At 38.7% G+C, this 25,533-nt stretch overlaps 1 protein-coding gene across 1 annotated transcript in view; it reads right to left on the bottom strand.

Annotated features, from left to right (window-relative positions):
* The window catches only part of cpamd8 (C3 and PZP like alpha-2-macroglobulin domain containing 8), a 41,556-nt gene that overhangs the window by 7,780 nt on the left and 8,243 nt on the right, over positions 1–25,533 (bottom strand). Inside the window, exons 10-37 of the mRNA XM_008406975.2 lie at positions 24,441–24,549; positions 23,967–24,194; positions 23,694–23,864; positions 23,471–23,599; positions 23,127–23,325; positions 22,824–22,999; positions 20,725–20,874; positions 20,430–20,591; positions 20,204–20,346; positions 19,187–19,249; positions 17,580–17,811; positions 16,092–16,245; positions 13,836–13,966; positions 13,664–13,715; positions 13,195–13,493; positions 12,766–12,834; positions 12,516–12,672; positions 11,783–11,959; positions 9,933–10,014; positions 6,358–6,514; positions 5,159–5,233; positions 3,655–3,820; positions 3,373–3,459; positions 3,124–3,260; positions 2,687–2,842; positions 2,007–2,069; positions 878–1,140; positions 717–804 (exon numbers count right to left, since the gene is read on the bottom strand). Coding sequence (XP_008405197.1) covers positions 717–804; positions 878–1,140; positions 2,007–2,069; positions 2,687–2,842; positions 3,124–3,260; positions 3,373–3,459; positions 3,655–3,820; positions 5,159–5,233; positions 6,358–6,514; positions 9,933–10,014; positions 11,783–11,959; positions 12,516–12,672; positions 12,766–12,834; positions 13,195–13,493; positions 13,664–13,715; positions 13,836–13,966; positions 16,092–16,245; positions 17,580–17,811; positions 19,187–19,249; positions 20,204–20,346; positions 20,430–20,591; positions 20,725–20,874; positions 22,824–22,999; positions 23,127–23,325; positions 23,471–23,599; positions 23,694–23,864; positions 23,967–24,194; positions 24,441–24,549 — 4,075 coding nt within the window. The remainder of the gene's footprint in view (positions 1–716; positions 805–877; positions 1,141–2,006; positions 2,070–2,686; positions 2,843–3,123; positions 3,261–3,372; positions 3,460–3,654; positions 3,821–5,158; positions 5,234–6,357; positions 6,515–9,932; positions 10,015–11,782; positions 11,960–12,515; positions 12,673–12,765; positions 12,835–13,194; positions 13,494–13,663; positions 13,716–13,835; positions 13,967–16,091; positions 16,246–17,579; positions 17,812–19,186; positions 19,250–20,203; positions 20,347–20,429; positions 20,592–20,724; positions 20,875–22,823; positions 23,000–23,126; positions 23,326–23,470; positions 23,600–23,693; positions 23,865–23,966; positions 24,195–24,440; positions 24,550–25,533) is intronic.

Here is a 25,533-nt window from a genome sequence, read left to right as displayed (position 1 = left end):
TGTGTGCGTGTGCGTGTGTGTGTACGTGTGCATGTTTTACATTGCTCCAGGTAGCCATAGAGGTGTCTCTGTAGTAATGGAAGTCTGCAGACTGAGGCCCTATTACAGCCCAGTAATGAGGGACATGCTTCTGATGGGTGACCGGGGAGCTGACCTGGATTCAGCCCCAAAACCTACTTCATACTAGCTGCCACCTTTCTAATTACACGCATTCCTCAACATACCAATGCAACCGACGTCTAATAATGCTTTAAGTTACTCATTCCTTCGCCTAAGAAAAACAGATTAATTGTTTGTTAATGTGTTACTGCTTCCAGCTGGGTTGATATTGCTTTTTCAGAGTAAAGAGACCAGATGATTCACAGCCGCTCTATGTGTGTGTGTATGCTACGCTGTATGTCTGTAAAGTGTTGGTGTGACTTCATTGAAATGTTTTTTTTTTGTTTTTTTTTTTACACTGCCTTTGGAGGATCGACCATTTCTTCTCTCATTGGCCTTTCAGTCCAAGTCGGTAGAGAACTCATTTCACTGATAATTACGCTGTCTTACTATCTCCAGCAGCATCTTAACATGACTTTTCTTGTTGTTCTGAGGTTGATATGACAGTGGGATAAAAATACATGGTTCACGGTATACAGTATAAACAAATATCTTGTATCATTGCTCTGTTACTCAGAGGAACAGCGACAGTGAGTGGTGCATGTGTGATTCCATACTCTTTCCAGGCTTTCGACATCAGCTCTGAAACCAGAAATCATGGGAACTTCTATGACTGCCATGTTGGATGAGCCTGAATGGAGCCACCTAGACCAAAAGATTAGAACAGTAATGAACAAAATGATTCCCATTTGAACATTTGAACACTGTGAGTCTCTACCTAGCGCAAACTTCTAAAGAGATGTGGAAGCTCAGCTTGTCCTGGTGGGCTGCCGGGTCGTCATCGTCAATGGGAGCCCGGCGCTTCCGACTGAGCTCAGAGCGGTTGTCGGCTCGGCTTCGGGAACGTGATGCAGAGTGCTTGGAAGTCGAAGATGAGGAGGAAGGCTGCAGGCGTCGCTCCTGTAAAGGCTCTTTCAGATCCACGTTGAGTTGGAAAGCTGGCTTTGCTACTGGGTCAGGTACGTTGTAAGACACGTCGATCTACAGGCAGACCAAAAATAAAGAAGCAGAAAACGCTTAAGATAAACCACATCTTTATAAACATATATTTTTTTAATTACTCAGATCTGGTCTCCTCTGATTGGAGCACCTTATTTCACATGTTTGCCATATCCCATAAATGGCTTGTGGCAAACAGCCATTTGTGGGTTTCTTTTTGCCAACCTCCCATCACCAAAAAAGTCAAATGCATGGAGTGCATGACTAACAAATGTCCTGCACTTTCCACTTGATAAACAAGATTCTGCAGCTCTTCCAGAATTACCTTGGTCCTCTTAAGGTATGAGATATGAATACTTTTGAAAAGCATGGTTTACAAATTCGGAAAAGTACAAAATGGTAATTCTGAAAGTGTGCTTGCTTACGAACATGTGCAGGTGGGGACTACTTGATTGCCCAGCTCTTGCATTTAATCATGGCCCTGGTGTGACTTGGCTAATTGGCTGCCATTGCACAGAAAATGGGGATTGAGTGAAAGTTATTGTTATAAAAAATACTGCGAAGGAAAGCTGTAAAAAAAATAAATCATATTCAGTTGCAGTTACATTTCTGTGAAAATGTTTGACAATCCACTGCATTTCACTTCTGAACAATTATCAACAGAGTTGATGAGAAATACAAGGTAAAAACCCACTACTGACGACATAACACTTGAATCAACCAGTAAAATTCCCTCTAACAAGCAACTCTGAGTTTGATTTTTTTTTTTTTATTATTAACTTGCTGCAGCAGCATTTGACACACCTCTTTTTGGCAGATCATTGTGAGCCATAGCATTAGAGCTTCAATTTAGGTAATTTTCCAAGACGGCAAACAGGCATTTACACAAGCTTGAGTGCGTCTAATACCTGCATGAGACAGCAGCCTTCACCTTTGGCGCTGACAAAAAGGCCTGTGGGGATACTGGGTATCTAGAAAAAAATAAAAAGCAGGAGAAACAAAGAGTCAGAGGGGGTAGGGAGAGGTGACTGAGTCATTTATCAAGTGAATGAATGCTGTAGGCTGCTGCACTGATGCTAGTGGCTCCCTGGCTACTTACCAGCAGCCCTAAATTGCCCCTAATTAAGTTGACACCCCTAATCATAGCAGAAAAAACATGCCTGGCAAAGGAACTGCTTGCATTCTCACCTGAGAGGCGGCGTAGTCAGGGGAGATAAACCCCTCACTGCCAAGTTTGTTTAATGCGTGAGTAAACATGTCAGTGAAGCACAGATCCTTAATCAAGAAACCAACAAGGCGCATTTGGAAAAATCTACCTGGGCTTGATTTGTAAAAACAGAACACAGAGATTGCAGCTTGACTCTGATAAATAGCTGCTCATTAATCACTAAATAGGCGTGTATGTACATTGCAGCTTAACTGAATGAAATGCCCCATCCTTCTTGGTAATGACATCAGTAAAGTATATTAATTATCAGCATGCCAAACTGGTGTTTCTATTACATTTGTGCGGAAGAAGAGTGAGCAGCCTCGAAGCGGCAAAACAGGCAACTAAACACGCAGAGCAGTTGCTCTAACCCACGTTCACCTTGGCCCTTTGAAGGAGTTTTTTGTTGTCCCGGTTGAGCTCAAAGGCCTCCTGGAAGTCCAGGTTGGTGGAGGCCAGAGAGATGGTGAGGTTGACCCCTCCTATGTATGAAAGGATGGCATACTCCGACAAGGCATGCAGAGCTACACACGTGTCCTGAAAGAGATCGGTTTAGCGCAACACACATTTAGAAACAAGTACAGTGTTGGGTCAAACAGTCTTTCTTGTGTTTTTTGGTCACACTTAAATGTTTCAGGTTATTAATTTTTTTTTTACATTAGAGAAAGATAACTTAAAAATATTTGTCTGAATATGTATGTTTTAATTGTACCTTTAACTTGCTACTGGTGCACCTGAATTACCCCACTGTGGGACAATAAAAGATACGGCTATTCTAAAAAAAAATTATGAACAAGAAATACATTTTACAAAATTACCTGCGTGGAGGAGAAACCACCCAAAGAGTTCCTTTGCTGGGAGAGCCACTTGACCACAGGCAGGGCAGAAGCAACGTCACCCAGGACGGTGTAAGTCAGAAGACCATAGGCTGTCATCTCCACCTCTGCTGACACAACTTGGAACAAACATTTACACACAATTCTCAGGGTTGTTTTATTTGCAGGAATTAAAACTAGAATTAGAACAGTTCAATCACGCCAGTTCCCAGATATTTTTTCAAAAAGTACCTGACTGAGAGAGACCATCACTGAAGCCCATGAAAGTATCTTCATCTGTCACCGTGCTGCCAGTCAGGCTCCAGTGGGTGAGCCCATCTATGGCAACAAAGGGAAACAGTAAATAGACTAGTTTGCAACAATCAATACTAATCATCCTCACACTTGGTGGAAGTATTACTGCAGCTTGAATGCCGATTTTTTGTTTCTTGTTTTGTTGTTTATTTCCTTTGTAAATATGTTTGCTTTTTTTTCACGGTATGGACTTGAACTGAATCACAGAGGTAGCAGTACCTTGAGTGATGGCCATGTGGTTGAGGCGACGCAGAGCCAATGGAGCATAAGGGCTGCGGAGCAAAGACAGGGCGTATGCAGACAGAGCTGTGGTGTAAGGGTCGTCAGCAGAATACGTGTTGCTTTCCAAGAAGTCCTTGGCTTTAGCCACCGCCACCTTCTCTTCCTGTACACAACAGTAGGGTCAGAAACTCAGAGTACTGATTAAAGTCTGATAATCACATTAACACATTAACTGTCATCCCTAAAACATACGTGTTAGTCAATTAGTCATGAGGACACTGTCCTTAAGACAGTTAAGGGGTAATAAATAAATCTAATATATACAAATATATATATATGATTTTTGTTTTTGTTATAAGTTATAGTTCATATTCTTTTCTTCTTATTTTACCCACTAGATACATGTACTCAAATAAAAATGCTAAATTTGTCTGAAATTTTCCAAGTTAGATTAACAAAAGAAGGACCAACAAATCTGTCCACATCTGAAGTTGTCAATTTATTCTCCATGTTGTGTTTACTGGCACATTAAGAACCTACTATCTCCTCAATTTAGATGCAAAAACCTCCGATTTACTTTTGAACCGGCCGTCCGCCATGCAATGGCTCAACGGTTCCTTCTGCCCAAATTGAGCTATTATATAAACACTCATTTTGTCCTTAGAAAGTTTAGTTTACTTTCTTCTCATCCATTAGATTATAGTCCTCTGGAGTCATCTTGCTGTAATTGGCAGTTTTGCCTTTTAATTAATGGAAACTGGAAAGGAGGTCAAGGTACAACTTTGAAGTTAAGAATACCTTTTCATTTTTTATCAACTCTAGAAGGGCAAATACTAAGAAGCACCCCTGTGGAGATAGACAGCGGCACGAAAGTGGAGAGACAGATGGATGGAAACGGGCCAAAGAGATGAAATACCAAATAAATTCAACTACTTAGAAAACTGGTAAGAAAAGACGCAAAGACTTTCAAGAATTTGCATCTTGGATATTGAGCTTCTGAGGACTGATTTTACTAAAGGGAACTTATTAGGAAAAAACTCAAGATGGTTAAATGTCCATTGAAAAGTGGATGAAAGAGTGAGAAAAGCAGAGGTGTGTTTCGTGAGGCTAAAACTGCCGCTGCATGTCAGCCTGAATGTTTTGAAGCAGGTACATTAAAAGTGCTGGGGCATAACAAATTTGAGTGGGCCGACTGCCAACACATCCATCTTCACAACTTTCGGGAATGCAGTGATACGTCCATACACGAACCGGCCCGGTGGGATGGGCCTCCCTCGCTTCTTTAAGTGGGTCGGGAATAACTCTGGGTGTTTACTCTTGTGATGATAAAAAAACCTCCCTTAGTAAACTCAACAAAAAAAATTAAAATCTAATTCCACATCAGGAAATGTTGTATTAAACTTGGTTTTTAGATTAGACTTTTTTAAATGTAACTCTATTTTTCCATCAGAAAACTCCCTCTGAGGACTGTTACATGAAAGAAACATGTTTTTGAACTCACCTCTGTTGCTATCCCCGTCTCCAATAGAGCTGCTACCACATAAGCAGTTAGAGATATCTTGCCATGGATCCCTCCCTACAAAAGAACATCATAAGTTATTGCCTTATAAATGCCCTGCAAATCCTTCCCTTAACTACGTACCCAAAAGATGTTGTAAAAGTTACATTAATAAAGCCATTAAAAGTAACCTTACCAATAGCGTGACCATGTTATTCAGACTCAATCTTTAACATCACTGCCACATTACAGCAGTGATGAATGGGGGAGGGATGGATAGGTGGATGGATGGATAGTTGGGTGGATGCAATATTGTTTCAAAAGGAACATTATTTCTTTTGAAACACTGTTTCTTGGCAATAACATTTATAACAGTTGGAAAGCCAGGTTATTTTTCTTTAATCGATGCCACATTTGTAAAGAAACTGCATTTGTTGAGTAGTAGACTTGAGCCCATTAAAAACTGCCAAAAAGCTTTTTTTTTCCTGCTGTGGAGTCTTGCTTGGAGGTTCTGTTACTTGAGGTGATGAGAATCAGGCGCCTGATTAACAGTATCTGTGAGCACCGGTCAGATAGCGTCTGCTCTAATCTGAGAAGAATCCGTGCCATTAGGGCAATTTCAGTCCTCCAGGATGACAACACTCACCTCCATAGAGTGGGGATTATCAGGGACAATCCACAAAACTTGAAGGAAAAGAAAATGTGCTGTTCATGCCAGAGAGACCAACACACCATGTGGCTGCCAGTGTGGCTGTGTTGGGTGAGGATATCATCACACAGCAGTGTGTGACGTCTATGGCATCCAGAATTAGGATGAGGTCCCGGGCAAGTATTCCATGCACTACTCAGGCAAGGAAGTAGTGCATGTAAAATAAATAAGTTGATAAATTCCCAATCTGCCATGTACCTTCAAACAACAACAATGCAGTCCAATAAACAACACATCAGAATTAGCTGTTTGGCATTGACAGATACATTTTTCATGGGTGGCACCCAATTTCCTTACATATGAGTCACCATTTGACGGAAAACTAGCAAACAAACCCAGATGTATTACCTGATTAAGTCCATTAAGTCTTAAATATGACAAAGCAACGGCCAGCTTTCTATATACTTTGTTGTGTTGGTGATTTAAATTTAAATTGGCAGGTAGAAAAAAGGCAAACTGCTTTAAACTTACATCTATCCAAACATAGGCCTACCTGCAAGTCTTTATTGAGGATGCGTCCCATAGCAGGAAAGGAACCGTCTTCTCGCTGATGTTTGATGAGCCAGGACTTGGCTGCCCGGAGCTCTTCGGGGTCAATAAAGATAAATCCCCGAGACTGAGCAAAGGACTTCAGAACAAACGCTGTCAGCCTAGAGGACAGGTGAGCGGTGATGAAAGAGCAGGTAAGAGGAAGAAAAATTAAGATCCTTAATGAGCGTTCACAGTACCTTCTAACAAACATCTGTAAAATACACATCACCCCTTACAGGACAACAACTGGATATAAAAGTGTTTTTCAAAGAGCCACCCGCTTTCAATTTGTCATCAGAGGACAGGAATGTATAGATGATTTGATGAAATGGAAAGAAGAAGAAAGGAATGAGGAGGGGAGCAGATGGGCAGTTTGATCAGTGCAACCGGATGCAACAGCTGTGCTCTTGAGAATGTGAAACTGCACACAAGCCAATCGAGCATGTTTCTGGTTGGGAGTAAAACATTCCCCAAAAGCATTCCTCAACTTATGAAAGCACAGATCCTAGGGATGAAGGTCTGTGAATCCGGACGGCCCAGGAGTGCAAATGAAGGTTCGTGAGCTACGGTTTCAGCAAGCTGCAGCGGAGAAGAGTCTGTGGAGCAATGGAGTACAGCCAGGTCAGTCCTGGGTTCATGGCTGAGCTCATAAATATACATAAACAATAGACCTCCTGGTAGTGAGTGGAAGCTGCTGTCTTTGGCCAATAGCTGATGTGACAGCAAGTCTTCCATTACAGCAACCCTGACCAGAGTTAGGTAACTATAGGTGAGGTAAGTTGTTTACGAAGCAAAGAAAGAAAAATGAGATGGAAAGGAAGGAAAACACAAACAGGTCACACTTTACTTTCCTAATGTGGCCCATAAGTGAGATCATAATCCAAGAAAATAGCAACAGGGGAATAAGTAGGGAAAAAAAAGAATGGTACAAACACTCATAAACCAAAAACATAAAATCTTTCCTGACTGGAAGCTGGATTATTCCTCCCCTGAGACAAAACCGATGCCACAGTTCTGGCTTTAAATGTTCACCCTCAAGGAAAAGCTCTGGAGAGTGTAAATGCGAAGTGCTTTGGGAAAGGAAGGAAGCACAAGGGAAGCTAACTTCCGCCCCTCAACCCCCAAGCTGGAGAACCCTTCTAGTAATTTTCTTACTCTTTCCCTGTTTTCTGACTTCCCACTTAAAAATCACTCCTCTCCAGCTCCACTCTCTGAGAGTGTATCTAAAAGAGGCTTCACGATAAATCCAACCCGGCTGCGGTTTTACTAGGAATGTTATGATTTGGACTTAAAGCTGTCCAGATTCTCTATGGATCATTACTTTATGGAAAAACATTATCTATTAAAAAGATAGAGGACCAAGAAGTAAAGTGTGCAGACTTGGTATTTAGCCACCTAGCCTTATAGGAATCTATTGACAAACACATATTGCCTGATAGCACCAGTTTTAAAAATAAAGAAAAGCTTTATTTAAAAAAAAAAATGATGTTTTTCAGACTTTACATAATTTATTACAAAAGTATGTTTGTTGAAAACCAATTTTTAGATTGTACATAACTTTATGTGTGTTTGTGTTTTTTTATGTGGTAATGCTCTCTTGATTTCATCTACTTTGTTTAAATGCAGCAGTCTGTCATGCAGAAAAATACCCACAAAACATGATGGTGCAAATCTAATTCGGCACAACTAGGATGGTGTTCCCAAGCTAGAAGCGTCCGTCTTTTCCCTCCAAACTCATCAAAGATCATTAAGTAGGTATATTTCAGTTCCTTCCAAAAATTAATGTTTTTGTGCCTTGAATGCATTTTGCAAACTCTAATCTGAATTTTAATGTTGCTTTTGTAAGACAGTGGCTTCTTATTCTCTGAGTGAACTTTCAGCCAATGCATGGGTAATAACATCTTCTTACCAGCTTCAGTTTAGGTCTTTATAAGGTCTTTTGCATTATTCTAAGACTAATACACACATTTTGCACCAAAACAGGCCTTCCTATTAAGTGCAATGGCTGACTATTTAACTGATACATGTAATTGGTTAAGTGTATGCCTCAGATTTGTATTTATTGAGGGTATTGTAGTATCTACAACCTGTTTTTTACAGTGTACCTTAAGTATGGTAGATAATAATTTTATATTAAATTACATATCTTCTCCTTGTGAATAAATAAAAAATGCAATAGAACCGGAAGAATTCAGTCTGATTTAATGTGAGACAGTGAGAAAAATATATTAGTCTTTTTATACGTTGAATGTAAATATCTGATTCCAAATACATAACAGCATTGCCAGTTTTGTTATATACCAAAATCTTACTTACATAAAACTTTACAAAATCTAAATATTTATATGAAAACAAATTGGTCCCCCCCCCCCAAGACGCCTATTCAAGTCTTAAAGTATGGCACATTTCATGAAAAAAACAAAAAAACAGTTAATTCTTTCGGATTAACCAACAAAAATACTGAGCTCTTCCTTCTAAGCAAGAGTCTTCCTAGTGCCAGTCATTTAGGTTTAGGTTAATTCTGTGAACTTTTAACGGCCCTGGCATGGAAAATGGTAAATACTGCACCCTAATTCACTGCCAGCTGCTGTCATTTATTCTGAATTACTATATTCCACCAATTTCCCCTGTAAAATGTTTTTTAAATGCTGGGAAATATTAACACAACATTACAGCAGGCAATTAAAGCACAGCTCCACTCATTGACTCTGGAACAACAACAAAAACCGGGCTTGTTTTGGAGGCTAACGTGTTGCTGATTGATTTATAAAGTGTCTGTTGCAGGTTTACTCATAGTTCACTGTTTATTTAGTGCCCACAAACCACATTTGTTGCCCCGAGCACCGCAAGAAAACCCCAAACTACTGCTTGTCACATCCTCACATGTTCTCATTAAGAAGATTTAAATCCTACCACAACAGTTTAATATCACCAATTACACTAAGCATAAGGAGTCATTAGATAGCATTCATAACTTTTACTTTACAAGGAATAAAAAAAAGAAAAGAAAAAGGCTCCAGACAACACATAACAATCATGGCATTTAGAGTTAACAGGGTCAAAACTGCATAGGTAAATTTTGATGAGAATAAATTTTACCTGCCTCGGGGAGCCAATCATAATGTTTGTTTTCAATCGCCTGTCGTTTATAAAACATGCTGTTTTACAGTCTCAGCTCTATTAAACATCACAATACCCACCTGAGCTCATAAATCAACAGGAGGAACGAACATTAAGAATGAGACCTTAAATTACAAGCAGAGGAACTCCACACCACAGGGATGCGTTTCTGTTTAAGAGCTAACTGGCTGTGTGAAAAATAAAAACTACTTCATTCAAATAAAATAAACATTTCATTTAGTAAATAAGTTATGTAAATAAGTAAAATTGCATGCTAAATTAAATTTTTTATTTTGTATTATCTTTTTTCTTGCATTATAAATTCTCCACTCTTATGCCTTTATTCCAGGAAACGCTGAACGACTCTGCTGCTCCTAGCGTGTATGCATGTAAAACTCATTTACTACACTTGCTTACCACATACTGCCTGAGGAATCCCTTTCACCAAATGCACTGTACGAGCCATCCTGCCGTTTATAGGTCAGCTGTCTCTGGTAACCTGGATGACAATAGAGAACAGATTTGCTGTGAAGAGGAGAAATATCTGGAAGAATTAACTCTCTGAGTTTCCCGTGCAGAATTTGTGAATACTCTTATTTTCATGAGTAGAGTGACCAGTGTGTGGTATTAATAAAAGTATTGTCCAACCAACTACTTTTGATATTAATGGAAGAAAATGTAAAAAGAGAGAGAAAAAAATAATGTGAGTAAGGCTGAGTGATGCAATTTGTGATATACAATCCAAAATGTAAGTTTATATGTGTTCATAAGTTGATTTATGGAAACATTGAGTACTTTTGTCACTCATTTCAGAAAGTGAAACTCATAAAATATATAGATTCATTACACACCGAGTGAAATATCTCAAGCCTTTATGTCTCGCTATTTCGATAATAATAGCTTATGGAAAATAAAACCCAAAACTTTTGTGTCTGAGAAAATCTGTGAAAACGTTAAATAGTGGGAACTCATGGTGTCACACCCAAATTAGCTAAATAAGTCAAAATACTTGAAAATATTTTCTGTAACTCCAAATGTTTTCTCAGTCTGGGTCAGTAAGCTGCTGAGTTGATAGGGAAGGGAAGATATATAAATTGAGGGCAGCTGCAGATGAAAGTGAAATTTGTATTTAATTTGGAAATCAAGACCCCAGCGTCTAGAAAAATAGTTCAGAGTTCATGTTGCTGTAAGTTCAACGTGAAGTTTTCACATTCCGATAGTTTTGGGTGAGATGCCATCTGCTGATCTTGGTCTGATGTGTTTTCTGAAGTTCACATTCAATACGGCCGTCTACCAGGATTTTTTTTTAAAGTGCTTTATGCTTTCATCTGCTGACAAGCTTTATGGAGATGCTCATTTCATTTTCCGGCAGGACCTGGCACCGACCCACACTGGCAAAGGTAGCGAAAGCTGGTTCAGTGACCAGGGTGTTCCTGTTCTTGATTGGTCAGCAAACTGGTCTGACCTGAACCCCACAGAGAATTAATGGGATCTTGTCAAGAGGAAGATGAGAGACACCAGACGCAACGATGTAGATGACCTGACAGTGTCACTTTCTGACATGAATATATAGTGAACATATCTATATTTTTTGAGACACACTTGTGTTTGCAACTTGCTTGCTTATCATCCAATTGAATTGAATGAAGGTAAGCTACAGAATAGAAAACAACAGACTTGGTAAAATTGTGGATTATCTTGTTTTACTGAGTTCCTTGCCAAGGGGTACTTGGAATGTGTAAAGAAAGCAAAAGAAAGCAGAAAATGCAATTTTTCAAGGGTAAAGTGAGAATTTTCTGTTAGACTCAGGTTGCGAGTGTGCTGCAAAGCATCTCCCTCACTAATAGACAACAGACAATTTGCATCACCACTGGGTGAAGTTGAGGGACAAAGTGGACTGAAACTTTTGTTTTTGTTTTTTGCTTAATGTTTAATGTATCTGTATACGTTGATAGTCAGTTGTGTGTGTGTTAAATAATTTTTGTAGTAATTAGTATAAACTTCTTTGTAACTGCTTTGTTTAGCGGAAACACCCTCAACTTTAGCGGTAGGGTCTCTATCTATTGCAGTGGGTTTGTAGAGTGTTTGGGGAGGTTTTCTTTTAATGAGGATGGTCTGCTTCAGAGCTTTATGTTGGCCTAAAGAAGCACTGATGCTATGATCCTGTGCCTGAAGCTGTGACTGGATTCTGCAACACAAAACTCCACACAGGTAGAAACACATTTGAATGTAAGACAAAAAAAAAACTTGGACTCCAGCTTCATTACCTTGAAGCAGATAGTCCGTGGCTTCGTTTTCAACCTCAGGACTCAGCTGCCCGGTCTTCTGAAGGTACTTCAGAACAAAAACATTGGGTGCAAAGTGAATCATGTTCTGTTCTCCACAGCCAAAGGGCAGCCTCAGCAGTTTATCCAAGTTGTTTAGAGTTGGTCCCATTACGTCTCCTGTTACAGGTGCACAGACGTAAGCATAAAACAATTTTAGTGTGTTACACTGAGAAAGTAAGTGTATTTTAGTGTTAATTAAATAGCGATCTTTACAGTGTGACCACAGGTAATTTCAGTACCTTACAAAAGTATTTACACCTCTTGAACTTTAACCACATTTTGTCATAACCACAAGCTTCCACGTTATCGGGATGAGTTCATATGACAGACTACCACAAAGTAGAGCACGACTCTAAAATTCTTTACAAATGCAAAAATGTAAACACTTGGGAGAATTTACTTCAACCCCTACAAATGTTTAATTCTCTAAATAAAATTCTGTTCAACCAGTTACCTTCAGAAGTCACTTATTTCGTAATCTAACTCTTGAGGTTAATTTAATATCACTATAAAACCAGATGTTAACCTCAAGACTTGTATCAATCACAAGTGTAATGAAGTTCTTGCTATCACACGAAATCCTGACAGAATATTTTGAGAATACGAAAAGGTTTAAGGTGTATGAATACTTCTGAAAGGCACTGTGTATGCCTCCAACCATATACTACCATACCAATCATAAATGCAGTGGCCCTTTCCGATCCAGGCACCATGTTGTGCGGTACTCCAAGAGTGAAGGCCTCATTGTGGTCATCATCAGAGTCATCCTTCCTCCAGATTTTAAACTCTCCTACAGAGCCCCACCCAGTCGAGAACCCAATGTGTTGCACCTAGATGGACAGAAACATACGCATATATTTCAAAAATAATCTGTAAGCATAAAGTACCAAAAATTTGTACATCATACCATGAAAAAGTCAAACCTGTCCTGGAAACTGGCCTGCCCACTGCAGGATGATGGATTCATTGGATGGATGCAAACCATGGCCCACCTAGACAGAAGCAAATTCAGACAGAGGAAAATAAAACATGTCTTGATAATGTTTTTACTGTTTGGGAAAACATCTAATCCTACACCCTGTCAATCAAAAAGCCTCAGTAATAAAATGAATCGGCTTGAGAAATATACTGATATACTCCATCTTTCTAAGATGGATAATATCTTAGAATCCATCTTAGAAAGATTGATATAATTAAATATTTAATAGCCTAACGTATACCACATCCTTTCTGGTAGTTTAATCCATCACCTGATTGAACCAAAGGATGTGCAAGACAGAAGCACACAATAACTGCATCACAAAATGATTGCGTTTGTTATACACACACACATATATATATTTTTCTCCTACCTGTACCAAGCCTCCTCGCCAGCTGATCCAAAAACTGCGGAACTCATCCCATGACAGCATCCCTGGTGTGGACACACTGACCAGGGGCTCACCCATTTTGCCCAAGGAAATCCAGGAGCGAGTATTTTGCCTCCCTCCGAGTACAATCTCAAGCATCTCCGCACTGTCGTGAGGACTAGCAGAGAGGGCAATGTGGGCGTCGTTGTGGGTCTTCACAGCCACCTCAAATTGCGTCATCTTGGATGGCTTTTTGACATACTGATACTCATACTTATTAGGAGTGGAAATGTGGATTCTCTCTAAAAGGGATAATATGAAATGCACTTTTGTTTTGGACATGATTGTTGCATAGTAAATACTTATATATTTTAATTAAATGTTATTAGAAAAAAAAGACTCTTTTTGGGAACACATTTGGTTTTTGAAAAACATTTTTTAGAAAGTATAATTGAAACATATTTGCACTAACCATTGGGACAGAAGAAAACACTGTAGGTATACTCTCTTGATAGCCCCTCTGGCTGCAAGCAGATTGCAAAGCATAGAAAAAAGAAAAGCAAGCAGTTTGCAATTATAATGTGTTCAAACAGTATATGAACAGTTTTTTTTAAATAAATGACAATGAATGTCTACTCTTTTACCTCGACAAGGACAGTCCTGCGAACATAATCGATGCCAATGGGGATCCTCCTTTCATCTGCATAATTACCACTCTTGCCTGACAACATTCCATCTGAACAGCAACTTGGTGAACTGTAGGCAATAGCTCGAGCTTTTAAGATAAAAAAAAAAAATCATAATCATTCATGATTCTATACATTCTCTAGAAATATATCTGCTGCATTATGCCTAGCAAGAAATATTTTCACTTATGACAGAGAAAGAACTATTTTTAACGATTTTGCCACAATGTACTTAAGCTGACAAATTTGTTGATTGGTAATTTGACCATCAGTTTTTAAAGAAAGTTAGCAGAATAACTTGGACTCTGAGTGAATATAGGCAAATAAACAAAAATGAATAACCTAGCCCCCAAACTAAGGAGGAAAATAAAGAAACAAGTGATGCTAAGGTAATGTGGCTTCTCTAAACCCATTGAGTATTTCACAGCCGTTCTAAAGGTTTTCAAAGGACAGGTGAAACTGGGCATCTGTTTTTGCCATAGTCCAGCAAAAAGTTAGAGACCCACCAGTACATCAGAAAAACTGCTTGATTATGGAGATCTTTAATTTGAACTCCTTAAACCCAACTGGGGTATATCAGCCTATTTCAACCACATGAATTCCTCTTACTGAGCAAAAGTCATTTGAAGATTGTTTTGCAGTATGTGCTGCCAACATCTCTTTTATTTCTTCTCTCCACTGATGTCCAGTTGATTGAATGGTGCTGTCAAAGAGTTTTCTTAGAATGCTCATTGTCTTATCTTTTACAGGAAACAATCTCTACTCCATCCTGCCCATTGAAAATAAATAACCAGCCCTGTATACTTTAATACCATCCTTCTGTAAACCTCTTTCAGAAATCCGGTTCATTTTTGTTGATTCTCAGACCAAGGCAGCGTCTGGTCACATGTAGTGACTATAAAGGGCCACAATCATCTGCAGTTTTGTGACGAGGTAGGAGTGCTGGCAGAGGACAGTCTGGTAGAGGTCAGTTGCTGCTAAAGCAGACATAATGGTCTCCTTGGAAGGTCTCGTCCCCTCTGATTAAAGTATAAGGCAGTTAGAACTCTGTACACATGCACTGGAGGCTTTAGCTTTTGGGGCCAGCACTGATTCCACTCTTTGTAAGAACCCTTGAACAAGGGATAAGAATGCCCACCAAGGTTTTGCTTGGTCTATGTCAGTTGGCATTTTCTTCCCAAACCAGCAGAGGTTCAGACATTTGATTCAGGTGTGTTGTACACATCTAAAAGTCGCAGGGCACGATTCCTTGAGTCCTGGATTTGAGGATCCCTCCAATATATTATATTTATAACTGTTTTTCTTATCTGCATAATTATGAGTAGTTGCTGTCAGTAATCTGTGCAGACTGTAGTTCGAGGAATGAGGTTTCAAAGTGGTAACAAGATGGGTGCCAACAATCAATAAGCACCATTAAACAGCTGCTGCGAATGTTCTCTGAGGTTATTAGCATCAGCTAAACCATAAAGCTTCAACACTGCTTAAACCCTGTCTGAAAATATACATGTCACATAAAAACCGAATCTGAACCGCAAGGGAAAATAACAATGTATTTAAGAGCTTAAAAAAAATAACAATAGATGAAACGGGCCATATCCCTAATTATCTGGGTGTCAAACATGTTTCTAGATGGACACCCAGTTCGCTTCATGTGGAGGACATTGGCAATATGGCACTGTGCCAAGTTGAGTCTCTTTGTGTGTGTGTAGCGAAAAGGAAACACAGGAGGCCAGGAAACTATGAGTGGGGCCATGGGGGGCCCCTTGACCGCTGGTGACCTGAAAACTCATCAACATGCCACTGAGTGTCACAGTGCAGCTCTGGTTACTCTCCCCTACTGCTGGTCAGCTTTGTTTTCACATGCGCTCAGGAGGGGACTGCTTGTAACCGGGGTGGGTGACCAGATCACACACAGCTCAGCCTCTTGGACCACACTCCATTTCCAAAGGGCTGGCTTTTCTGTAAGGACTCACACTGAGAGGACCCAGTGTCCTAGCAAAAGGTTTATCATGCTTGATAATGTTAATTATGCTTAATGATTTGGTCTGATTTGCATGATCAAAAATCTGATTAGTTCTCTAACAGGAATAAGTGTTTTGCTGCTCTGGTAAACTGGGACAAGAACTGTGAACCTAACTAGTGCAGGGAAGATGTTTCTTAATGAGACTTTATCAATTAACTGCAGTTTAAATTATAGATAAAGTGATGGAATACCTGTGATGTTTGCAGATCCCAGTTCAGTGAATGACAACACAATGGACGTAGGAATAGCCTCTCCAGGAGCAACGCATTTCTTTCTGGTAAGATGGTGCTTTCCAGGATGGCCAATAAACTTGATACCTTTTGGAATTGATACTTTTACATGTACCTAAGAGAGAAAAAGACAAATAAGAACCACTTGACCTCATCAACATGACGGCAGAAAATGACATAATCTTTGTTCTCTCTCTCATATTGCGTGTTTCCTCAAACTGCCGAAAGCAAAGTTTTTTTTTTTTTTTAATTCACATTTAGTCAAGCATATTTCCATGCTGCTTGACTTAATGCCTCTCAGGCTTCATGAAGGATTAAAGTGTGGTCGTCATCCAGTTTTCACAGGGCGCGGTACCGCAAACAGGGTCTTTTAACAGTTCTTTATCTCCATGCCACAAGTCATAAATAACTGAGCAGCAAATATAAGAATCACATGTTTTAGGGGTGGACATCAAAGAAAGGGCGATTCTGGTTTGCATATTCACCAAACATGACATCAGGGCAGCACACGCAAAGACCATTTAACAGGCTCATCTGCACAAATCATGATGTCATGTAAATGGAGTGCAGGATGGGTCCATTTAAGGCCAGAATAAAGTTTGGATAGCTCTTCAAAGTGAGTGCTACAAACTATTCTGGAGCTAAAAAAATCTACTCTTCACATTGCATTCCTCAGGAATTTCAAATACCTCTTCTCAAATACTTATCTACTTTTGAATGGTGCAAACTTTAAGATTCAGAGAAACAGATTACAGAAATTGATGAGATTACTGAAAAGCAAGGCTAGTGAAAAAATCATCACTAGACAATAGTCACTAATATTTTCTTTTTTAAATGTAGCATAATTTGTGCTACAACAACAAACTCCTCTGAATGACCACCAACAAATTTAATCTCTGGGGTCCAGGAACAATAAACCTTTTTTTTATTTTTTAAATGTATCAATCAAAACATTTTATAGTGATCTGATATATGTAAATGGATAATAATTCACCTTTAAACTGCATATTGAAGCTGACATATAGGACCTGTGCATAATAATGAAGGTATTTTTGCATTGCATCTGTTTCCTTTAACTTAAAATGTAAGCTGAAGAAATTATTAACAAGGAGTCCAAGGTATAAGAAAATACAAGCTACAACTGTTTTAATATTTTTCCTAGAACGTCCTCAGACATGCTCAGGATCTCCTTCTTTTAAATTTACATAAAGTTAATGTTGACCTATGTTAAATCATGATGGCGTGGCATAGGTATTACGGTGTGTTCTGTTTGGAATATGCTTCGAGTTCAACTTGGGAAAAACAAGGATGACTTCTTAAGCCAGAATTCCAATAAGAAAATGTGCACCTCTTTGTTTTTACCTCGCTACAACAAAACATACGGGAGTGTTTGGAATTATTTCTGAATAAAAGCATCTATTCAACCCCCTTCTCAGCAATCAATTTTACCTCTGAACAAGTAGGAAGGTAGTTGTAGACTGTAAGAGGGACTTTAGTCTGCTCCCCTCTAATTAAACTGTAGGGCAGCGTGAAGTCAACAAAGAAGGGCTTGAAAGTCCGAAGCTCTGTCCTCTCTGCCAAACCCAGTCCCTTCTCCTCAGAGAGTCCAACAGCTTCTGTGACCCATGTGGTGATCGAATCTGGGACGTCCAACTGGAGGAGAGTTTCCCCGGTTTCAGAGCTGTGAGTGACCCAGTGAAACACAACTCAGAAACGTGTTGGACAATGATAACATTTTGACATAATTTATTGATGTCATTTAACACAGGCAATGAAAAACCACATTTGATTGATAACGGTAGATTTAATTGGACATTTTTATACTGCTAACACCTGTGTCAACACCAACATCTCAACTGATGTAACTATAGCAAACACTCCAAATTGGATGGCGGAGAGGGACGCTTGGATGTTGACTTAATCTGTTCCTCTGTATGGAATGGCTTGAGGTCATTCCTGGCAGCATGCATTTCATGTTGGTCTTGGCGAAGTCAAATGACATATTAAACTTCAAAAAGCTGCATCACACTCCTCCTTTTGATTAAAGTTGGCAAAAATCCCCTGAAAAATACTTTTTAGGAAAGTCTGAGCTTTGAAGTTTACAGGAAAGCAGAACGGAATGTAGTCCTCTCCAAAGCCTTTGTAAATCTGTTGGATATTTTGTCATGATCTACTTTAGAGACTTTCAGTAATTTTGCATAACATGAAAATGGGGCTGTATGGGAGCCTGGGCGTAGTCAACTTCATAAGTTTCTCAAAAAATGAATGGCAATAACCTCTCAGAAAGAAATGCTGGACAGTATGGACCTGTCCATAATGAAGCAAATTTTATAAAAGAGAATACTGACCAAGAAATAAGCACATTCACCAAAGTCAACTTTTAGTATGAAATTTATGCAGAATGCATTCAGGAAAAAAAACTCAGATGAAACACAGCTTGAGCTCTTAGGCTACAATGGCAAGAAGTATGTTAAAAAGAGGGCTTTACTCTTTTTACAAAATTTAAACTTAACCACCTAATTCTTGTTATTCTTTTTTAATCATTATAGATGCATGCTGTATTATCAGCAAATAAGTATCATGAATCTAATAAATTTGGGAAACCTCAAAAATAATTACATAGATGCCCACAATAACTGTAAATTTCAGACTTTAACTTTTTATTACCCCGTTTACAACATTCTCCATTGTGCAATGTACTTCTTTTTTAGAAAAGAATAGAATAAAATGAAATTGTATTGTACAGTATTACAATACTGTACAATAGAATACAATACTGTAGAATATTCTATTCTATTCTATTCTATTCTATTCTACAACTGTTTATTATCCCACAAAAAGGAAATTCAGGTGTAACAAGAGCAATACATATAAAGCTTCACACAAAAAAGTTCTTAAAGTATTGAAATCTATATATAAAAACAAGATCACCACCAATAATAATGTGCAGTTATTTCATTGTGGTATTTTTTAAATCTATTTTTCCTTGATAAGACAAAGCTGAGTACAAAACCAAATGCTTCAGAGAGACATGAAGAGTCAAAAGATTTATTTACCTGATGTTGAAGCAGTGCCACACCCAAGTTTCAGGGAAAAATGTGCGTCTCCGCTTCTCGGTCCTACAACACAACAACAAATGGATTTGTAAAACATCAGTGGAAAATGTCATTTAAAAAGCAAATTATTTTCAATTGTTTTATAGTCCGTCTGCATTGCTTTCTTTGGCTCATGGGAGCTCCATCTTGTAAGGAGAATAAAGAAGAGACGAGCAATAACCACCTTGCAGAGGAATGTTTGTATCGCTGCATCAGCATTTCTGGTATGAAACTTGGCAATTAAGAGTCTGGGAGAATATCTCTAGGAGAGGAGCAACTAAAAATTTCCAACCGTGGAAAAAGTTAGATGTTCTAAGCACAACATTATCCTCACTTCATTGTCTGTCCAGCATCAACCCCCACCAGTTTACCACCCAAAACATATTGTCACTGATTTAATGACATGAATAAAAATAAATCCTAAATCTCTGACCAAAGGTATTCTGGTACCAAGTTCACTTGGTACCTCAAAAAATAGCATATCGCTTACAGATCAGGCAGGCTGTGAACCTCTGCTGCTCCTACAGTCGTACAGTTTTATTGGATCTCTTTCCTCAGGAGTTACTTATGTGCACAACAATGTCTTCTTCTCAAGTATGCAATTGTGCCATATTCTTTCCATTTTTGTTTGATTTGGATCTCATCTGACATCAGCACATTTTTTTGTTTATTTCACAGAAACAAATATAGTGAACATTGCTTCTATAATAGAAATAAGATATTATGAGCACAGATTTCTAGTCAAAGCCAATTTTCAATGCATCTGTTATGTCTCTTACTTGGCTTTTGACAATCTGCAAACAAGAGTTTGGTATAAATTTCTTTTTTCCTACAAATCTTTCTTAAAAAAAATGTAGAAAAGTACAAAGCTAATAGTGGATCTGTAAATGGATTTATCCACCAAAACTGAATGGAGTAGCAGACATCCAATCATTAAACTCTTAAAACTACTTCACCACCTCAGTAGCACTGTCCTACCTGGTTGTGGGCCTCGGGTGAATGGTGGTCACTCCAACTGATGTGTGTGGCTGAAAGGCAGGGACAGCCTCATCAGTGTACATCCCTCCGCTCTGCCGATGGTTTAAGCTCACCATATCTGTCATCACCACCAACCCTGTTTCCTGGAGAATAAACACGTTTAAAGGAGATATTTTCTACCTCGTTTTACAACAATGTTGTGGGCATTTAAGCTGCGTTTTCTCACTGTGAAAGCAAAGCGTGCATCTTTAGTGATGTCCCAGTGCCATGGGAACACAGATGACCGCCTCCGTCTCTTTGAGGACAGTCCAGGCCACCACACGTGTCCGTCATCTTTGGGAACACCAAAAACGTCTGACACATCGAAATCAGCCATCTCTTTAAACACCTGCACAGTGCAGACACATTCATATACAGGAATGCAACTTGGAGGCTTAGGTTTCTGGTGGATTTCCAAAACACCTGCGTGCATATCAAGCTACAGAATAACAGAGTTTCAGAACAATAATAATGTGACAAACCTTGTTGGTACTAAGCTGGAAGTCAGGCTTTAAAAAATAAAGACTCTTATCCACAGTGGTCACACAAACGCATGAACCCCTCTCACCCCGAACGTGCAGCATCACTGAGTCTCCTGGCATGGACTCATTGGATGAAAAGGAAATAGACACCTGGAAACCCAAACAAGAAAGGACTTACAATTGATATATCCATAAAATAAAACTAAAAGGCATTTCTAAATGCAAAACCAAAGCCATTGTTTGTTTTGTATGTGATTTTTTTTCATGTCGACAAAACATTTAAGTTTTGTTTTTGCTTAAACAGATGCGTGATTTTAGGAAGGAAGATACGGTTAGAAGAAGCTGCCTTTTAAAGAGGGAAGGCTGTTAAGGGTCAGCCATAAACTTTCACACTTCAACACTATTTTCCCACCCACACAGTCACAAATTAGCCTCGTTAATCTCTTCGCTGCTGCCCTCCTTTCACCATCGGCAACCTGTCATCCTCTCATATTACGACTGTACTTATCTGCCTGTGGCCTGCACGGTTGCTTTATCATCATACCCATTCAACCCCTCCTCCAGCATACTCATGCACACACAGAGACACAAAAACATACACACACAATCCACCCACACACCCACCCACACACCCACACACATAGTGTTGTAAGGGCATACCAGAGAGCTGTAAATACTTCAGGGAGTTAACTCCACCTAATTCAGTAAGGAATTGGAGAGCGCTGTTAGGCCAACGCAGCTGTTTGTTTACCGACATTACACTGTGGTGTAATGGTTGATGCATGGATACATTGGCTTGGTTCCAAAATGTATACAGTAAGTCCACCCTTTACAGCTTTTTGATAAATACTTATTAAGGATTAAACACATTATTCTGCATCCAAAAGCCTTTTCTTCAGCACAAACTCTGAACACACCGATTGTGAGACTGTTATGTGTCAAAACAAAGGAAATACTCTTTAATAACATGATAAAGTCTTTACACTGTGACAAAAATGATTTTAAAATCCAATAACAGAATGAAACAAAATAAAGGTTTATGAATAACAAACTATTTCTGAGTTCTACTTTTTGCTTCATAAATTCTTTCTGGTTCTATAGGACTTAAATTTGTCGAACTTATCATCAGTGTGACCAGCTCTACAAAAAAAACAACCCAGCCAAGGCAGAAAGACTTGAGCAATGACTTTAAAAGAAACAACTGTTGCTGTCTATCAGTGTGTGAAGATGCCATTTCCAGACAGTTTGAATGCCCCCATTCTACAGTATAAAAGATTATCCCCAAGTGAACAACATTTGAGACAGTTGCCAAGCTTGTAAAAGGTAGCCATCCAAACAAATTTGGCCCAAGGTAAGACTGTGCAATATGCAGAGAAGCTGCCAAAAAAAGTAAGATGCACATCCCTGATTTTACAGGCCTTAGTTACCTGGGAAAATGTTTAAATTTATTTCAACATAATTAGACTTAGACTCAAGAAGAGAGACTTATTTTGGAAGGTGCTAAGAGAAGGTCCCTTGTCCCTAAAAAAGCCAAACCAGCAAGACTTAGATTGGCAAAGTTTTATATAAATAAACCAAGGTTCTTCTGAAAGAGAGTCATTTCTTTAAATGCAAAATGTAGAGATGTTAAGAAATAATTTACAGTATAGTAACTTGCTCGGAGACAACCAGACACAAACCTTCCATGTTCATTGTCAAGCACAGTAGTAGAATGGGGGCACCCTGCACATCAAAATATTCAAGAACTAAATGTGAGTCCATCTATCTGTCAGCTAAAGCTTTGTTCATCCAGAAAATTAATAAATGCTATATAAAAAAGAAAGGGATAGCTTTTCTCTATAACCATGTAAGAGACTCGTAATGGGTTGCCAAAAAGAATCTCTTCAAGTTATTGCTGCTGTGGAATTTAATGGATACACTGTGATTTCAGAACTTGATCTGCAGCAAATGAAGGTCATTATGTCCTAAATTGTGAAAACCAAGAATTGAGAGAGTACAGTATGTATGCTCTCCATGCACCCCTGCAACTGTGGCCAAAAATACTTTAAATGAATAAATTATAATACTAAAATGTAATATAAACAATTATGTCAACAAACCTTGTTCTCAAGTTCAGGCTGAACAGAAATTTGTAGACTGTCTGTCACACCCTCGCCATTTTCTCTGACGTAGTACACCAGCAGGCGGCTGAAGGGCGCCATGATGTGACTAACAGGAAAACGAAGATAAGACACACAAGAGTCCATCTCAGCCTGAGACAAAGATCCTGCAACACCTGACAGAGTGAGAGAAAAGTGAGCTCATGGGATGATACAGTCTTATGCATAATTCTTTCATCTGTTTTCTGTTAATTAGATAAATTGGACAAACAAAACATGAGAACACAAGGAAAAAAAATCTACCAGAGGCAGAGGAAGGGAGCTGGGTTTTGTGAATGTTCTTATCAAAGGTCACGGTTGCCCTTTTTCCTCTGTGTGAGGCCGTCGTGTTGGCTGGCTCTTTGCCTGACAGGACGATGTTTCCCCTGGACGCCACTTCATAGTGCAGCGTGAAGTTACAGGGGCAGGTAGATTTTAGAGCCACTTCAGCTTCTTGGCCAACCTACAATCACAGAAACATTAAAAGTTGAGTTAACCACTACCTGACTTATTCTTATACCTTTTGGACACATCTTTTTATTGGGCCAAACCCAAGTAAATCTGAACTTAGCACAAACTTCCAAAAGGACAAACAAAGCAAACCGTACTTTAAGGGGAGCGCTGGGACTCTGGATCTGGATGTGACACCTACTTGGAGAATACCAACTGCTAATGGACAGGTAATTAGGTAAGTACTGGTCTCCCACTGTCTTGCCATCAATGGATGTCACTTTAGTCTGTTTGAAATAAAATGAACAAAATCTAAAATTTGAGAAAATGTATTTACATTTTTTTTCCCATTGGTTGTCTTATTTATTGGAAGCTACTGACCTCAAGCCAGACATATTGTGCAGCTATCGGAATAGAGGGGATTTCAAAGGTGGCTTCACCACCCTTGGAGATTAGTTCGCTGGTGTAAATGTTGTCCTTTGGCGTAAGCTCTGCCTTAACACGCACCCTTACGCCATCAGCTGGGCTCCCATCAGGATAAGTAACCTCAATCTATAGATACAGAAGGATCAAGAATGGGGAAAAAAGCCAAAAGAGTCCATCAACAATGTTATTTCATGTACATTGTCAATACATTCCTTTGTAGAATCTCACCTTCCCTTTGTAAGGCAGACCTGGCTTAAACTGTTTACGTGTCTCCTTAGAGTACTTGATGTCAATGAGTTGTTTATGAACTGCTGTTGAATCATCAAATGTGGTTTGCCTGCTTCCATCGATGCTGGTCACTGATGCCCAAATGCTAACTGTCCCCCTGAAGTGATCAGCCACATCCAGCGGCATCATGTCTTTCACACACAAGCTGAAATTTGCAGAGCCTTTAATCTGAAAAAAATGACAAAAAGTACCACAGGCTGGTGAAGTTGAAGGATTGCAATTTTTCTTTGCCAAGGTGGACATGACAAAAACAATCGTACACTTATGTTAATTGTTAATTTTTTTCAGGCTAAACAGAATATAAGAAAAGTCTTAGAATACAGTTAAAATGATAAACAATGTAAATTTTGTTAGTAAATATCTGTCAAATATTGATTGGTTAGATACCAGAGAACAAATAATTACAGAACTGACCTCCATAGTTTTAATGACAGGTTGACCCATCTCATGGCGGTAATATCCAACTCCATTTACAGTCATATTCACTGTCAACTTTCCTGTTACTGGTTTTCCAAAGGTGTACCTGTATGAAAGTGACACATCAGAAAAAATGTTAGTAGTAAGACACAGTCAAAGCAATACATCCTGAAAAGTTTATTTATTTTAGTAACTCAGAATGGTTAATTCTTTTTTTTTCCTAAACTGAAATCAACTTTTTATGTTATTTTAGCATGCTTGTATTTTTTTTAAGGCCTGAGATGCTTGACTTAGTTTGAATATAACTCTACAATGGGGTGTTGCTTGACAGACTACAATCAAGGAACCTTTGACAATATTCAATATTTGTATTTGAGTACAATGGTATAGATCAAACCAAGGCCATGTGTTAAGGAACTAAAGCAAACAAAAGATCTGCAGCTGTAATTGTGCAGTGATTCTTGAGAATAGGGACAAAACAGGTCCTATGGATAAAGCACAAAATGTGAATAAAATATACACAAAATATCATTTTTTCAAATATCTGACTAAACTAACCTGGGTCATGTTAGCACAACAATGTATATTTTCCTGGTGTTTGCTGAATATTGTTTTATTTTCATCATTGTAGTAGGTGGCTGGTGTCTTTAATATTCCTTGTCCAGGAGCAGAACTCAATACATTATAATACTTTAAAACAATTAAAGACATACTAAAATTATATATTATGACAATTAAGTATAAGTAGTCATATAAATAATTATAAAAGTATCAATAAATTGAATTAAAAATCATTTTTATGTATTTTCCAACTCCATTGAAATTTGTCCCTAGTTTTTGTCAACACCGTCAGACATAAAAAGAATGTAAAAAAAATCAGGCATTATTGGGGGGCACCAGAACTTCTGAGGACCCCATGACCTCTTCCTTTCTCTTCCTTTGCCAAGAGAGCTGGTTAGCTCTGGTTAGCTTAAGTTATTTTTTAGTGTTTTTTCTTCTTTTTATTCCTAAGTTGTTTGTCACAAACCATGATGTGTCAACTCCATAACTGACAATTTACAAAACTTTGATGAAATTTTGTGAAATAAAA

Source organism: Poecilia reticulata, linkage group LG4 (genome assembly GCF_000633615.1).
Source record: "Poecilia reticulata strain Guanapo linkage group LG4, Guppy_female_1.0+MT, whole genome shotgun sequence".
NCBI lineage: Eukaryota > Metazoa > Chordata > Actinopteri > Cyprinodontiformes > Poeciliidae > Poecilia > Poecilia reticulata.
The sequence above is the reverse complement of the archived record's forward strand: the minus strand, read 5'-3'. Positions and strand labels throughout refer to the sequence as shown.